General features: G+C 34.1%; 1 protein-coding gene across 9 annotated transcripts in view; it reads left to right on the forward strand.

Moving 5' to 3' along the window:
* Positions 1-12,955, forward strand: part of NUDT9 (nudix hydrolase homolog 9) — a 197,839-nt gene extending 184,884 nt beyond the window's left edge. For 5 of the 9 annotated variants that reach the window (XM_089823477.1, XM_089823483.1, XM_089823494.1 and 2 more), the window contains one exon: positions 12,132-12,386. Coding sequence is in view for 4 of the 9 variants with exons in the window: in XM_089823483.1 (XP_089679609.1) it covers positions 12,132-12,157 (26 nt within the window). In the remaining 5 variants the exon portion in view is untranslated. Of the gene's footprint in view, positions 1-12,131; positions 12,387-12,649 lie in introns of those variants that run through there. The other 4 variants (XM_089823479.1, XM_089823510.1, XM_089823505.1 and 1 more) reach the window with 2 other exon arrangements.
* The last annotated feature ends 3,971 nt before the right edge of the window (positions 12,956-16,926 follow it).

Below are 16,926 nucleotides of genomic sequence, written 5' to 3' on the forward strand. Positions count from 1 at the left end.
CTCGAGAGACAAATGCAAGCATTGCAAGAAGAACTGATATTATGATGCAGAAGCATCCTAGGGTAGTTCGCAATCTTGTATGTAGGAGCATCGAGCTCGGATTTGCGGAGTTATGGTTTGCGCAGTTGGGGGTATGTTTGAAATAGATTAGGCATCCTTGTCCTAAGTGCACATGAAGTTTGGAGTAATCATTTTAGAGTTAGAGCCTTTTTTGGTGGTTGTTGGTAACATGGTCTTGTTTTACAAGAGGACATTGGAGATTGTTTTTGTGAGCTTTGGTTTGAGGGAGTTGGTGTGTGCACTCTTGGATTTGGATCGTTGGATGCTACGTGGACCTATGTCTAAGTGTGCCTACTCTTATGTGGTCTTTTGAGTTAGTTATGCATTGTAAACTTGGGGCTTGTCCTAAGTATTTAGTTATTTCATTTAATGTTTGTTGCTAAGCCAACTTGGGGCTCGAGGGTGTATTTAATGTCTATCATACTAGCACAACTTCTGGCTTGGTTTAGTATAAGTAGAGGGTCTTTTGTTGTCTATAGTAGAGAATTTGACATGGGGAAGATGGAGTAGTTGAGAGGAGCAAAGTTTGGCAGAGCTAGTAGCCGAGTGTGGGCTTGGGAAACAGGAATGTTGCTTGGTGGCTTGCGAACACAAGTTTAGATTCTTCTTGGAGTTTCTACTAGATTGTGGGTCTGGGCTAGCTAATGGTTGGATCTTGTGAGGTCTTGTAGAACTGTTATTATAATTGTTTTGAATTTGGTTGTAACCCGGAAGGCCTTACAGTGGGGCATTTTTGATGTAAATCTTATGATTCTATTATGAGAATTAGCTTTGTTTTGGATCTAAATCTTTGTGTTATTGTTTATATTCCATTGTATGGTTATTTGTTGGGTTCGAGGACATCTCCTTTGAGACTCTCCTACCTTGCACTGCATCAAGTGTTATCAAAGATGGTTGATTTTGTGATGCTAGTTGAACTTGTTGAGCTAGTTGATCTGGTGGAGCTGTTGATCTTGTGGATTTTTTTCTTTGGGTTTACGAAGATCTTGGAAGATGCCTTTGAGAAGATTGGACCCTAAGGCAATTGATGATTTCTGTGATGCTGTGGAAACTAGGATTTCAGAGAAGGTTAGATTAGATTTCAGATCTAAGATGGAGATGATGAAGAATGATACGATTGCTGAGATCATGAGAGCTATTACTAGTGTAGCAAGGAATGTGGGTATTGAAGATGGTAACGAGGAAGCTGCTAAAGACTTTGAGGCTGCTAGACCTAGTGGTGAAGACATAACTGATCGTATGGAGAGACCTGGGGAAGTTAGAACTGGCTGATTGGATAGATTTGGAGCTTAGTTGAAGTTGAAGTTGAAGTTGAAGATGGATGTTTCTAATTTCTTAGGTACTTTGAATCTTGAAGACCTAATTGATTGCATTGGTGAATTGGAAGACTACTCCGAGTTAGAGGATATTGGAGATTCGCTTAGAGTAAGGTTGGCATAAACTAAGTTGAAATGACATCATGCTTTATGGTGGAAAGAATTGCATAGAGATAGAGAAGAAGAGGGTGAAATGAAGATCACTAGGTGGAGATTGATGGTGACTAAATTGAAGGCTAAGTTCATTCCTGTTGATTATGAACTTGAGTTGTTTAAGATATTGCAAAATCTAAAACAAAAGGATATGACTATGAAGGATTACACCGAGGAATTCTATAAGTTAACTATTCGGTCTGGGCATAGAGAGATTTCTAAAGAAAAGGTGGCTAGGTATATTAATAGTTTGAGATTCAATATTCATGATGAGATTGGTATGTTGAATATTCCTTCAATTGAGGATGCTTATTAGCTTTAAGGGCAGAAGAAAAGTTGAAGAGGAGACATCAAGGTAATTCTAGAGGTAAGGAAAAGAGTGAATACTCTAAGAAGGATAAATAGATTGTTGAAGATGAACCGCAACCTGTTGAACAAAGGAAAAGAACAAGCATAATTGCATTTAAGGTTACTTGCTACAAATGTGGTGGGCATAGATCCTTTGAATGTCTAAATAAGAAGGTTAGTGATATAAGAATTGTTGTGGTGATTGAGAATGTGGATTCAATGAACGAGCCTGAGGTGGAGGAGGATAATTTGCTGATTCAAGGAGTATTGCTTGGTAAGAAGTCACTGGAACCTTGTCAAAGGAGGAATTTGTTCATAACTTGTTGTAAGTCTGGAGGTCAATGCTGGAATGTAATTGTGGACAATGCTAGTACTGATAACGTAGTTGCTGAAGAGATGGTCCAGAAACTTAGTTTGAAGAGAGTGACACATCCTTGTCCTTATAGGATCAGTTGGTTGCAATATGAACATGCTTTGGAAGTAAAGGAGCAATGTCTTTTTAATTTTTGGATTGGACAATATGTTGATGAAGTGTTCCTGTGATATTGTGGGCATGAGTAGTTGTCACACATTACCTGGTAGACCTTGGCAGTATGAATGTGGAGCTATGCATGATTGGGTAAAGAACAGGTTTAGTGTTGAGAAGGATGACATGAAGCATTCCTTGATTCCTTTGTAGAATGCAAAACTTGGTAGGAGGAACTTGAGTTTTGGTAGCCGAGTTAAGTTGAAGATTTCTCGAAGGGTTAAAAATCAATATGGAAGCCAGACCTGTTACACACCGAGGATAGATGTAAAGATGAGAGTTGCAGGAAAAGAGTTGCAGAAGTGGATTTAAGGCAAGAGTATGCAAGTTGATAATGTAGAGGACATGTATTTGAAGAACCAGTTCAAGGTGTATGTGCTAAACCTTGAAAGATGTTCTTCCACATGTTAAGAACATCTTTCTTTGCACCTAGGTTGTCTGATGTAGGAGCATCCTAGTGTAGTTTGTAATCTTGTATGTAGGAGCATTGAGCTCGAATTTGTGGAGTTATGGTTTGCGCAGTTGAGGGTGTGTTCGAGACATATTGGGCATCCTTATCCTAAGTGCGCATGATGTTTGGAGAAATCGTCTCGAAGTTAGAGCCTTCTTGGTGCTTGCTGGTAATGTGTTCCTATTTTATTGGTAGACTTTGGAGATTGTTTTTGCGAGCTTTGATCTGAGGGAGTTAGTGCACACGCTCTTGGATTTGGATGGTGGATGACATGTTGACCTATGTTTAAGTGTGTGTACTCTTATGTGGTCTTTCAAGTTAGTTATGCATTGTAAACTTGGGTCTTGTCCTAAGTATTTAGTTATTTCATTTAATGTTTGTTGCCAAACCGACTTGGGGTTTGAGGGTGTATTTAATGTCTATTATGCTAGGTCAATTTGTGGCTTGGTTGAGTATAAGTAGAGGGTCTTGTGATGTCTATAGTAGGGAATTCAACATGGGGAAGATGGAGTAGCTGAGAGGAGTGAAGTTTGGCAGAGCTAGTAGCCGAGTGCGGGCTTGGGAAACAAGAAGGTTGTTTGGTGGCATGCAAGCACAAGTTTAGATTCTTCTTGGAGATTATACGAGATTGTGGGTCTGGGCTAGCTAGTGGTTGGATCTTGTGAGTTCTTGCATAACTATTATTGTAATTGTTTTGAATTTAGTCGTAACCCCAAAGTCCTTACAATCGGGCATGTTGGATGTAAATCTTATGATTCTATTTTGAGAATTAGCTTTGTTTTGGATCTAAATCTCCATGTTATTGTTTATATTTCGTTGTATGGTTATTTGCAGGGGGCTAGGACATCTTCTTTGGAGACTCTCTTGCCTTGCAATGCGCCATATTAGGGCAAGAAATAGAAGTGGGGATGAATTTTAAGGAGGATAGTTTGAAGTAGAGCAAGAAGTGACCAAAAAAATGAAGTTTCTAAATTTTTTGGAAATCTTAATCCAAAAGAATTGATCAATTGGATCAATGATATAGAAGATTACTTTGAGTATGAAGAAGTAGAAGATCTTGAGAGGGTTAATTTTACAAAGGGCAAGATGAAAGGTCATGGTATGGTTTGGTGGAAAGAGGTTCAATTGGAGAGAAAAATTGATGGAAGGAGAAGATATCAAGATAAGATCAGATGGTGGAAATTAAAGAGATAGTTCATTCCCAAAGTTCTTTTGAGCCCTTACTAGAATAGGTTACTTTGAACACAACAAGGAGAAGGTTACACATAAATGGGTTGAGGTCGAATATTCAAGAATGGTTGATAATTGTAAGAATATCTACCATTGAAGAAGCATATCAATTTGCTTTGAAGTTAGAATAAAAACTGAACAAGAAGTTTAAGAGTAAGCATAGTGGAAGAGGTCATGGTGGAAAGCCTAGTGGATGGTCTCATAGAGGCTGAAATGAAGCTCAAAATAAGAATCACCACTCTAGTAGCGTTCATAATCAAAGGGGAAGACATAGAAAAGAGGTTTTGTGGAATGCGTTTGTAATGCAAAGGACATAGAGGTAATGATTGTTCCCAACATCAAGGGAGGATAAATAAAAGACCCAAAAAAATGCACGAGTTGCATATGTAGATTAAGATATTGAGTCGCCATTTTTTTGAAGATGTTGAAAGAGGAAAGGTCCTTGTTACCAGAAGAGTCTTGCAAAATGATGGGAAGGAACTTGAGAAAAGAAAGAATTTGTTTCGCACAAGATGTAAGTGTAATGGTAAGATGGTGATAGTACTGATAACCTTGTTTCAAAAGAAATGGTTAACAATCTAAAGTTAGAAGGAAGCATTTGAATTCCTATGAAATTGCTTGGTTGTAGAAGGATCCCAAGACTTTGGTCAATGAACAATATTTGGTATATTTCAAAATTGAAAACTATGAAGAGGTTGTTAGAAGTAGTAATTGTTATTGCACAAAAAAATCGACCTTTCAATTTCTATTACAACCACTGTACTTATAGATACCACAAGTGGTATGGTTTAACCATTTCATGGAACCTATAAGGGACACTACCACAATGCCAAAAATCCCCCTCCTAGTGTCACTTACCACAACCTATGTAGCTTCAAGCTTGTGATTAAACTCTGATACCATTTGTCAGAAGCAATGATTGTTGTCGTAGCAACAGATCGACCTATCAATGCCCAATACAACCAACATACTTATAGAATTCACATGAGGTGGTTAGACAATGTTGGCATACTACCAACAAAGGTATAATGTTATATTATGCTTGTGGATGTTTGTCATATGTTGTTAGGAAGACTTATGACAATTTAATCATCATGCAATACATGATGGGTATACAAATATCTATTCTTTGACAAAGAATGGTGTCTAACACAAGCTGAAGCTATTGAAAGAAATAGAGGAAATGGTATGCATTAGTGCAAGAGTATGTTTAGTTGATGGAAGGAAGTTTCTAGAAGGCATGAAGCATGAGTATATGTATTTTTCTTTAATTCAAAAAGTTGATAAAGAGGAACTAGAAAATGTCCTTGTAGAAGATGTAGATTTGTTGGATAAGTTTTAGGATATTGTATTTGATAATGTACATGATGGATTGCCACCAATAAGAAAGATTAGTCATCAAATGGAGTTGATCTCTAGAGCAAGTTTGACAAATAAGGCAACCCATAAAATGATACCAACAAAGAGTGAAGAATTGAACTAAAAAGTACAAGAGTTGTTACAGAAGGTGTTGATTTGAGAGAGTATGAGTCCATGTGTGGTACTAGAAGTACTAGCACCAAAGAAAAATGTAGAATAGATGATGTATACATATTCTCAGGCTATTAATAAGATTACTATCAAGTATAGGTTTCCTTTGCCAAGGATGGATGACATTATGGATTGTTTGAGTGACGTTGATTACTTCACAAAATAGATCTAAAGAGTGGATATTACCACAGACGAAATAGATGAGATGAATGTAAAACAATCTTCAAGATAAAGGAGGGCTTGTATAAGTGGTTAATCATGCCTTTTGGGCTAACCAATGTATGGAGCACAATCATGTGACCCATAAATGAGTTGTTACGGAAATAATTTGCAAGTTTTCTTCAATTAGATGATATTTTAATCTTCAATAAGACCTTAAAAAGTGCAATTCTATGTAGTTAGTGTGCTTCGGATTTGTTGTTTTAGCAAATGGTTTTAAAATGGACTTAGACAAAGAGAAAGTGAAAGCTATCCTTGAATGACCCACTCCAAGGAGTGCTATTGAGGTAAGACATTTCTTAGCTTGGCTAGCTTTTACAAAAAGTTAAGCAATATTTTTAGTAGTATACATGGGCCTATAATTGAAACATGAGAGGGGATATAAAAAAGTTTAAGTGGAATACAAGAGCAATAAAGAGTTTTGATTTGTTAAAAAGAAATGTTACAAAATAACCTATTTTGACACCTCCAAATTTTAATTAGCTATTTCAAGCACGTTGTGATGTTAGTGACAACGCCATTAGAGCTGCTTTAAGTCAAGAAGGTAAACCCATTGCTTATTTGAGTGAAAAGTTGAATTATGCCAAAATAAAATATTTTGTTTATAATCAGGAGTTTTATTCTATAGCTCAGACATTAAGGAAGTGGAGACATTATCTTTTGCCTAAAGAGTTTGTTGTATTTATTGACCATCAAGCTTTATAATAATTGAATTGTAAGGAAAGTTGAATCAAAGAGTTTTAAAATAGGTTGAGTTTTTATGAAGTTGCACTTTTGTTTTAAAGTAGATGAATGGGAAGTCTAATAGAGTGGTAGATGCCTTGATTCAAAGGCAAACTTTGTTGATAGAGATGAAGATCAATTTTTTTGGGTTCTAGGAACTCAAGAGTTTATAAATTGAGGATCTTGATTTTGGTAAGGCTCAGAGAGCTTGCACAATTATTGCTTCTTACTCTAGAGATGACCATTGATGTGCATTTTATGATTCACCAATTGTAGAATAAATTATTGAGATATTGTATTCTCTCTTGATGAAAATCAATTATACACTAGGATTGCAAAGGATCACATAAAGATTTCAAGATTCCTTTTTATGCCAATTCTTGACTTTTGTTAAGCTCAATGGTAAATGTGATATGTTTATCATGAGGGGCCTTATATTAGCATTTCTCAAGTTGATTTTGAATGATACTCAATGTGGGAGTTGTTGAAAGGTATTGCAATAGAGTACTTTAGGGTTTTTTCATGAATACACGCAAAATAAAGAAAAATAGGGTTCCTAAATTCTATTCTACACCTAAGGGTAATGACATCTATAAATAATGCTTTGATGGACAAACTCCAAAATAACCAAGCTCCACTTCACCAAGATAAACCATAACAATGCAAAAATGGGTGCAATCTTCACTGGATTATGCAAACAATTTCAATACGACAACAAACACCATTAAAAAAAACAATGTACATTGAATGATAGAAATTAAACATCGATAAAAGTGAGGGCTTAAGCTAATTTTATATAACTTACAATCAACAAACCATCAAAACTATGAGCCACAAAATTCATCAAACATCATTACATTCTTCATTAAAATCAAAATTTTTTATTTAACAAATGTAATTTAAATGAGGAAATAAGAGAACATGCAAGCACTAAGAAACATCAAGAAATCACCAAACTTCAATGAAAATTTTATTGTCTTAGTAGCTCATAGCAATAATACCAAAACTCCTTCCCTTACAAATGAAAAGTGAGACATGTATACAGGTCCCCGATAATGATGAATGACTCATTAAAACAAAATTGTTGGCTTAGATCGGGCCACATTAGCCCTAATTAGGGTTAGGGCAAGAAGAAATAATCTCCAATTAATAGGGGGTCCACATGGACCAATTAGAAGAGAGTCGATAGCTTAGTGGGAAATAAATGCCCACTACACATGCCCATTCAATAGGAGATGGGTTTAACATGAATGACCACTATGCATTAAATGCATCCTTGTCTAGAATAGCCTATGTTTGACCTCGCCCTTTGAATGCATGAAATTCGCTCAACATGGTCCCCAAATCATCTACACTAACGCTCAACGTTGATTTTTGTTTGAATTCGAGGACTATTATCTTTCGTTCATACTTGTTCAAACTACTTTGCCAATTCAATAAGACCTAGGTTGTGTGGATGACATTTGACAAAATTGAGAAGTTCTCAAAGTCATCCTTTGGGAAGCAAATTAACCAAAATAACTCTTCCAATTTTCTGTTTAGGTTGTCTACAATTACTTCATCCTTAGCCATATCAATGATAATAGTGACACAATTGCATTGGAGACCCTTTGTTGGATATTCTTAACCACCTTCTTGAATCAAGTGGACTCCCCATTGAAATGGTCAAACATTTCCTTTGTGATGATCGCTACACTATAACACTAGGGAAAGTCGTATGCCTCTCCTTCCCTGACCACTCCACCATCAACCAACATATGTTTGATTGTCTCCATTAAATCTTGTAGGTGTCAGATTATCTCATCTTGATAAATATGTTCATCCTTCATGCTTCATCCATTAACTGTACTCCCGAGAGAATGACCAATGCCCCTTCGTGAATTTGCACCAAGTCATCAACAAATTTGTATGCCTTATTTTGGATGTCTTCTACCCAACCTTCTGCATTCTAAGAAATCTGACCGATTCCTTCAATACCCTCTACTAACTCAACATGAAGACCAGTAGGAGGAACAAAGGCTTGGCCCTCTTCTCTCACTATATGAGATATGTTGTTTTGATATTCACAAAAGGCCTTGTATTTCCTTTTAGTTTATGATATTTCCCTTCCAATTTCCTCATCTTTTCCTTCATCATATGCGGAGAATCCTCAAACTCCCTAGTGACCTCTCAAGAGGCATATCCCATATTGAACTATGTGACATTGTCTGTTTTTCTTTATCGATTGTAGGCACTACAAATTGTAAAGTTCTGGATCCAAACTCTCCTCTAATGACCTTTTGAAACTTTTTGACCTTACATTTCTACTCTTGCTTGTTGTTGCTTGGTATAGAATTTCATACAACTCAAATGCCATGTCAACCTCTTTCTGCTAACTTTTTTGTAACCTTTGCCTTAACCAAACCATAATGACAATATTTTGAACTACAAATTGCTCTTGCCTTTTTAGTGTTTTTGCACCAATCTCTTCCAGCTACAAGGCTTTCTGTCATCTCAGGAGCTACTACCTCTATAGTATGAAAATTTTCCTCTACTGTAGGAACTTATGTTTCCATCATTTCTCATGCTAATATTGCGCCAAGACTTTCCTTAGTGGCAACATCTTTCTGTTTGTTTCCTTCTTGGGTGAATTTTCGATAGTCATTGGTGCTTTCTCTTTCTTGCACCAACCTGTTCATTTGGGCTTCTTGTTCTATTCCGCTTCTTCTCATTTCTACTTATCCTTTGGTGAAAGGATCTACCTCCTACAAACTTAGAGCCCAACTAGATGATGATGGAGTAGTCCCTGACCTCTCCCTCTTTTGTTGGGGCTCTTCAATGCAGAGGTTAGGTCTTATTTTTGGTTGCACTTCTCAAGCAACAGACTTTCCCTTTCTTTGTTGAAGACTCCCTAACGATACTCTCAATCTTAAATTCTCCCTTGTGAGGGTTGCTTTAGTCTCTCATCCCGTAGTGGTTGATGACCCATCAAGTTGCGAATTCTAGAATTGGTGCAGATAAAGAATCAATGTATGATACTTCCTTGACCAATCATAGTGATGGATGATCCTTTCCCTTTCTAGGTTGTATCCCTTTTGGATCATATTCATGTCTTCTTTCCACTTGATTTGGTACATGGATGATTTTATATGATCTGATCATATTGAGTGGCAACCTAGAATGCACCTTTTTCAGATCTAGTTCTCACCTACAACATTGGCTCGTGAATCCTCTAGATGCATTTTGTGTTGATACTTTGCACCTGTCACAACTTTGATTTTTTTATAGGGATCATAATCTGGCCTTGCTAGGAAATGTTTTCGATGGTAGAAATGCAACTCCTCTGATGATTTTTTGGCTGCCTGCAAACAAGGATATGTCCCAACTTCTTCTATGGAGATTGGAAATTCAAGTCCGAACTTCTTCCTATCCTAAATTTTGTCATAAAGTTTTAGTTTTCTAGTGACCTCTAGCAGGACCATTTTATTAATGGGACATCTCCAAAGTTTATACACCTATGCAAAAGATCCCTGTACTTTGATGTAGGAACTGGATGAATCATGCTCCATGCTTCTCAATCAATTCCATCACCCCAATTGATAATCTCATGTGCAATCTCTTTTTGAGAGTCCAAACAAGACGCATTGAAAAAGCATCACAACTCCAACAAAATTATCCTTGGCATGTAGTTACAATTGTTAATAACATAATGTACCTTTAAGTGGTGAAAATGACTTCCTATCGCTCATGTGTGCCTTATTCCCTCATATATTATCATCCTAGCCAACATGCAAATGGCTTAGGAGCTCATGTAAAACTTTTTCGAGTGCTCCAGATTCAAAAGTTGTTCATACATGTTATCGCTAATCATCCCAGCCCAATTCATGTTGTTGAATCCTCCATTCGATGTTGTTTTCTTCTATTCACCTTGTTTATTGTAGTTTGGAGCATAGGATGATCTTTCTAGAAACTTAATGTGAAGGGTGTCTTGCAATGGGAACTCGAGCCCAAAGTGGCTAGTTTTGGATAACCCATCGTGGAGGTTTTTAATTAAGTGGTGACTTAATAAAAAATAACTAGGTATGGGATTTGGCATTAACAAAAGTTAATGTTGCCTCACTCATGCCTAGATATGCACACACTCTTTTTATTTATGAGGATGGGATGATAAGGCTCATCTGTCGATGGGACATTGTTCTGGCAGGTTGTCTATCCATGGGGGCATTGATCTAGCAGTACAATACCTTGGTTCAGTGGGGTGATCATTTCCATGTGGTGTTCTCCTAGGCACTAGGTCTAAATAGGTTACGAGGTGGCACTAGTAGGGAACCATGTGATGAAATCCTTCCATTTGTAGCGTAGGGGCTCCATCATGTTTGGTTTAGACTTGCTTCTGGTATATGATGTCTTTTTGTGATGATTCTATGGTTTGTGTTGGTTATCCTTAATGTGTTCAACACATGCCACTTCTTGGATAGGATTTAGATGTTCTTTCCTTGTATGTTTTTGAGCTTGGTGTGGGGTCTTGTGTTATCTTCTAATTCAAGGGAGTTGGTTGCAAGGTTCCACATGGTTGGGTGGAAAATCTACTATTCATCGAGTATTTTTCTAGATTATGTTCATTCATCATATCTCAATGTATGGCTTCATATTGTTGTATCATGATTATGTTATCATACTATTGTATCCATTTTGTATTGATAAATTTGTTAGGATTATTTAGACATAAAATAACAGTTATATGCAAATATAATTAATAACACAAAGGAATAAAGCACACATTAATGAAACATCAAACACAAGTATTTAACATGGTTCACCCAATCTTGGGCTTGCCCACCAAACATAGAGTCCAATATTATTATTCAGTTACTTCAACTTGTTACAATCTTCAATCTCCCTTACTACTCAATATCGCTGCAAAAAGCTATATATTCACTCTACAAAACCCTACCCCTAAGCTAATATTACATGACTTATATCACCTTAACAAGTTAACCCTAAACATACTTGACGTGCCATCCTTGGAAAATGGTTGATGAGTCAACTAAAAAATGCTTGACGGGTTATAACCAAAACAAAAATAAAATTGGGGAGATGCCCCGAACCCCACACCTTATGAAAGGTGTACAATACTCTCTTGATTAGTCACCACAAATCAATAATATCCTTGGAGGAACAAATGAATAATGTTAATGTAAACATGAGGTAGCGATTAATTATACTTTGTAGTATAAACATGTATCCATGCTTAGTTGTAATGTAAAGGAATTTATAGATCAAAATGGTTGCCTTTGATATCTTCAAGTGATCTTTATGTTATTTGATTGTAATAATGAGATTAGTTATTCATAATGCAAGATTGTTCATATGTTTATGATGGTCTTCATGTGTGGTCATGTATGTATGCATTTCTAGTAGTGACATTGGGGAACCTATGAGAACATGTGTTTTAAAATACTCATATTTACATTTATTTAAATGTATCAAATGAATCAACCTTAGAAGAATTAATAATAGTATGCAGGTGTTTCACTTTAATGCTGAACAGTTTTTTTTTCTTCTTTTACCCTTAATAGTTGTGTTGTTCTCTTAGGTTCCCAGGTAGGGCATTACTTATAATACTATGCTTGGATCTCAACTTGTGGCACAAAAGTGTAGTTCTTTTCAAAGTCAATGACTAAAAGAATACTACCAATTGGAAATGTATCATTGCATATGTAAAACTATTCATAAGACCATAAATCATTTTGGGATTCTTTCACATATTTAGGTACAATCTTATTCTTAAATGCATTTTTAAACTCATGAATACAAACTATTGTAGTAATTAGATCATATCTTCTTCCAATGTTTTCGTCCTTTAATGATACTCAAAAATATTCAATATTTTTACACTAATTAATTGTTGTCTAAACTTAGTTAAAAGATTTTGAGGCAAACATTCACCTAACAATGCAAGATTGCCACATATATCACATACACCAAATACACATGCAATTAAAATAAATAAGTGCTCATTAGTTGGTTTACAAAATAAACTTGATATAATCTCATTTATAGTTTCAGATGGTATATTTAAACTATATTCTCTAATATTTTGTTAGTATGTAGGGTAAAACACATACATCAAAACACATCATGATGCTAATGAATTTGGACATGAGTTTTGCAACAACGAGAGACTCCATACTTATGTAATCTTATATATCAAGGTTTGAATATTTCAAAAGATCTTTGACTAATGCTAATATTTGGTAACACCTAATCATTCAACAAAAAATGTACAATTCAGTTTGAGTAATTTTCTCAGAAGGCTTTCTTGGATACAGATCACAAATTTTTGAGTTGACTCTTAATTTCAAAACATCTTTAGAATTAGGTGATAATCTTATATTATCTTACCAAAAGTTTTAATCATTTTTTTGACTTCATTAAAGGTTTCATGTCGAACTTTGACATCTTCCTCTAAAACTACACAATTGGTTTGTCAAATCATTGTCAAATTTAACTTGTCTCTTTACAACTCTTGTCAAACTTTAATGATGACTGTTAAGATAGCCACTTATGTTACTCATCATTATTTTATTAGAAGTTGATTTGTATACCAAATTTGTTATTTCTTGTCGTACCATATTTCTCTTTGTAGAGCAAATTTCCCCCCGATTATATCAAAGGAACTAGCAAGAATTGATACAACTTGTTTTAACGACTCATCCTTTTTCTTGAATTTGATATAAATGCCTACTCCTTCATCACTTTCCACATTTTAGAAAATTTCATTTGTTATAACTTTATTTGACATTGAAATCCAATTTTTATATTGTAAAAACATTGTCTAACGAATCTACTTGCATTTTGCATAATTTGTCTCCATGAAACCAAACCATAAAGATAAAGTCCAACACATTACTTTTAATTTAAATTTTTAAATTCTTTTTGTTATCATTCAAAGGGGTTTCTTTGTCAGTTGGTGTTTCTATTTCTACATCTAGTGTAAGTGGACCAAGATGATGTGCAAAAAGGGGGCATAAGTGGCCACTTTTTTTCCTTTCCTAAAATAAGGTAGACCTCAATTTGGAAGAGATTTGATAGTATGCACTAAAAAATAGAAAATTTGCAAAGAAAAAGAATTGCAATACTCTAAATCTAATTTCTAAACCACTTATGTTTTCTAAAACTGGATAAGATTAAGAGGTTTGAATCCATTGCACACCAAAACTATTTCTCATTTTTTCAAAACAACATAGCATACTGCAACATAAAAGATATAGTTAGATTTACTATTTTGAAAAGCTTGTCAGTAGAAAGATACATATGAGTGAAAGCAAGTAGTTATATATATTTTTGTGGGTTTTTGTTAGGTGTTTTATTTTTATGAGATTTTGAAGTGGGTGCATCCTTAAAATTAGGCATTTGTTTGTGTACTAGATATAACTTAGATCAAAATAATGGAAAATACAAACTTTCTATTTAAAATTCCATATAATTAAGTGTGGAACAATATGAAGATACTAGTAAAGAAAATAAAACTTAGCATCTGTCGACGTTCAAAAATAGAAGAAATGTATGGTTGTAAATATTATAAGACATGAAATTACAATGGCAATTTTACAAATACCTACTTATTGATGTGTAAACGTGATGATGGAGAAGTTGACAAGCTTGTTTTGAAGAAAGTAGCATAGAAAAAAGGAGGGAAATTAAGGAAAATGAGGCTCCCAAGCCTCAACTTTGTTACATGTCTATTAAATATCCCATTCCTTGGCTTACTCATTTCCCAAATCTAAGCCTGATTGGTTTAATTGAATTTAAAGTAAGCCAATTATGCTAGGGGTATGTTTTTTCTTTTTGGTCTCACACACCGTCTTAGCCACATTATTAATTTCAATTTATCTTTTATTTGGATTATTATTACTAATACTTGGTGTTCAATGTGTAATTTCTATTTCTCTATGCTTAGGAAGACAATTATATCATTCAAAGAGTATCTTACTTTTAAAAAACCAATAATTTCTTTATTAGAAAAGATACATGGTTATGGATACAGACCTACATCTAAAACATGATATGAAGATGCACCTAAATTAAATACAAATGTATTTTCTTCTTTGACTTATGCATTTTCAAGGTTTCCTCAATACTTTCCTCTTCTGAAATGATTGTTGAGCTTGATGCTCTAACATTATGTTGTTCTCAAATTATTGCTCTTCTTTCTCTTTGTTAGTTTGCATTCTCCCTATTTGATACAACCTTTTCACCTACGAAACCCTTCCTTTTCCCCTTTCTATGTTTCTTTGATCCCATGTTTGTACCAAATTTTGAATTAAAATGGATTTTCTCATGACAAATCCATGAAATGACAAAATAAGGAATTCTTTAACACACATTCCTTCTGTTGGTTTGATCATTCTTTGACAAAAAAATCTTCTATTATTTTGATCGTTTAAATAATGATTGAATAAGCATTCAATCATTGTAATTTGTCCTTTTTTACTACTTTTTTTAGGAAATGAGTATATACGAAATAAACACTACTTATTTAAAATAAAGGAACATTTCTTTATGAAAAGGTGACTCATTTCTTAACAATAAAAAATGCAATGGGTGCCCTTTTTTTGAATTTAAATAACCGACACCCATTTCTTAGAATTGGAGGTGGAAAAAATCACTCCGATTTGGTTTATAGGTCATGATAGGCCCGGTGGGACCAAGCATATGCTTAGGCTCCCAAAATAATGCCTAATGCATTCTAGTCCTAGATTTCTACCTTTCTATAAGTTTTTGAAGGGCTTCTGAATTGAATTTTTTAACGAATCAAAAACCCATTATACTTCTTTACTGTAGAGACTTAAAAAATGTGAAGTTTGATATGATGAATTTTATTATTTTTGCAATATTTACTTATCAAAATTGGTACATAATTTTTTATTTTTCCCTTGTTTGTAAATAAATTATATGGCATCAACTTACATAAAATTTTCTTGAAGATTAGAACTTTTATTTTTGTTGACAAAAATGTTAAGTTATTATCATTTACACCAGAGGTTTTGAAAATATACTTTATAGTCGATTAGAAGTTACAAAATATTCATTGAAAGATAAATATGCTCATCAATCTTTGGTGTCATAGACATCTTTCTCTAAAATGATTCACACGAAATTCTTTTACTTAAGTCAAAATATGGTGGTTATACACATTGATGGTATAGTTGTAAAACAAATATTTTCAAAAAGTGATTAAAAAAAAGCACTAAAAAGAAATTTCTACTATGTGGGTACTCAGATAAATTATATATTTCAAAATAGGCTTTTGAGGACAACATTTTCTATTTCCAAATACTTTTTAGAGTTGATCTTTAAATGCCTCAATTATTGACATCAATTGACAAAAAAATGAAAATAGGGAAAATAGTTCTTTTTTTAAATACCAAAAGGACTCAAATGCACCCACCCCATTATAATGTATTAGTAGAATATAAGTTTTATTATAGAATGAAATTAACTAGAAGTTCATGTTATATATTGTGTCTAATAGGTTACTGATAGTAATATTTTTAAGGGGTGGAAGCGAAAGACACATGAGAAGAGATATATGCTGTCAGATATTATAAATATTATTGAATGTAATTAAATTAAATTATTAAATTAAAATATTGTCTGTCATGGTAATTTATATATAGTTCTTATATATATCTAACAATTAGACATAAAACGAAAACTAAACTCATTATCAATACTAATAGATAAAACACAGAAGCATTGAAATATAATGGTAACTAATATTAAATATACTTATAATATAATAACAATTAATGTATATTATTTTTATGAATTTAAAATTAAATATTTTACATAATAAAATTATATTCAAATTTAAAACTATTTGATAAATATGTAGATAAATGAAAAATCATTAAATATGATTTGTGTTAGTATTTTAGGAAAATAATTAGAAAACTAATAATGTGTGCCATCTTAAAATTAAGAATTTCATTTTGAGACCTTTTAGCCCTCCGTAGTGTGGATTTGCTCTCTCTCTCTCTCTCTCTCTCTCTCTTCTAGGTCTCATTTTTCAACATGGTTCTTTAGGTGCTATTTTATCACCTTTTTGGGCATGTCTTACATTGGTTTCATTATCTCCCATATCTTTCCACACTTCCTCTAAGACCTCGAGGACCTCCTTGAGATTAGGTCAACCTAGGTTGACCTATTCTAGAAGAGGACAACCTAGGTCGACCTCTTTTGCGAGAGATTTGAATCCCACCGCTCAAAGTGTCTCAAGTCTTAATTATTTAATCTTGTTCATGAGTTGGCTTGTTTTTATTTTTAATCCCAAAAATTAGTATATGAGGAGGCTTGGGCTTTTCATTTTCATCCACCGTCATCAT

The sequence above is a fragment of the Cupressus sempervirens genome, chromosome 1 (genome assembly GCF_028749045.1).
Source record: "Cupressus sempervirens isolate cs-2001-9-10 chromosome 1, ASM2874904v1, whole genome shotgun sequence".
NCBI lineage: Eukaryota > Viridiplantae > Streptophyta > Pinopsida > Cupressales > Cupressaceae > Cupressus > Cupressus sempervirens.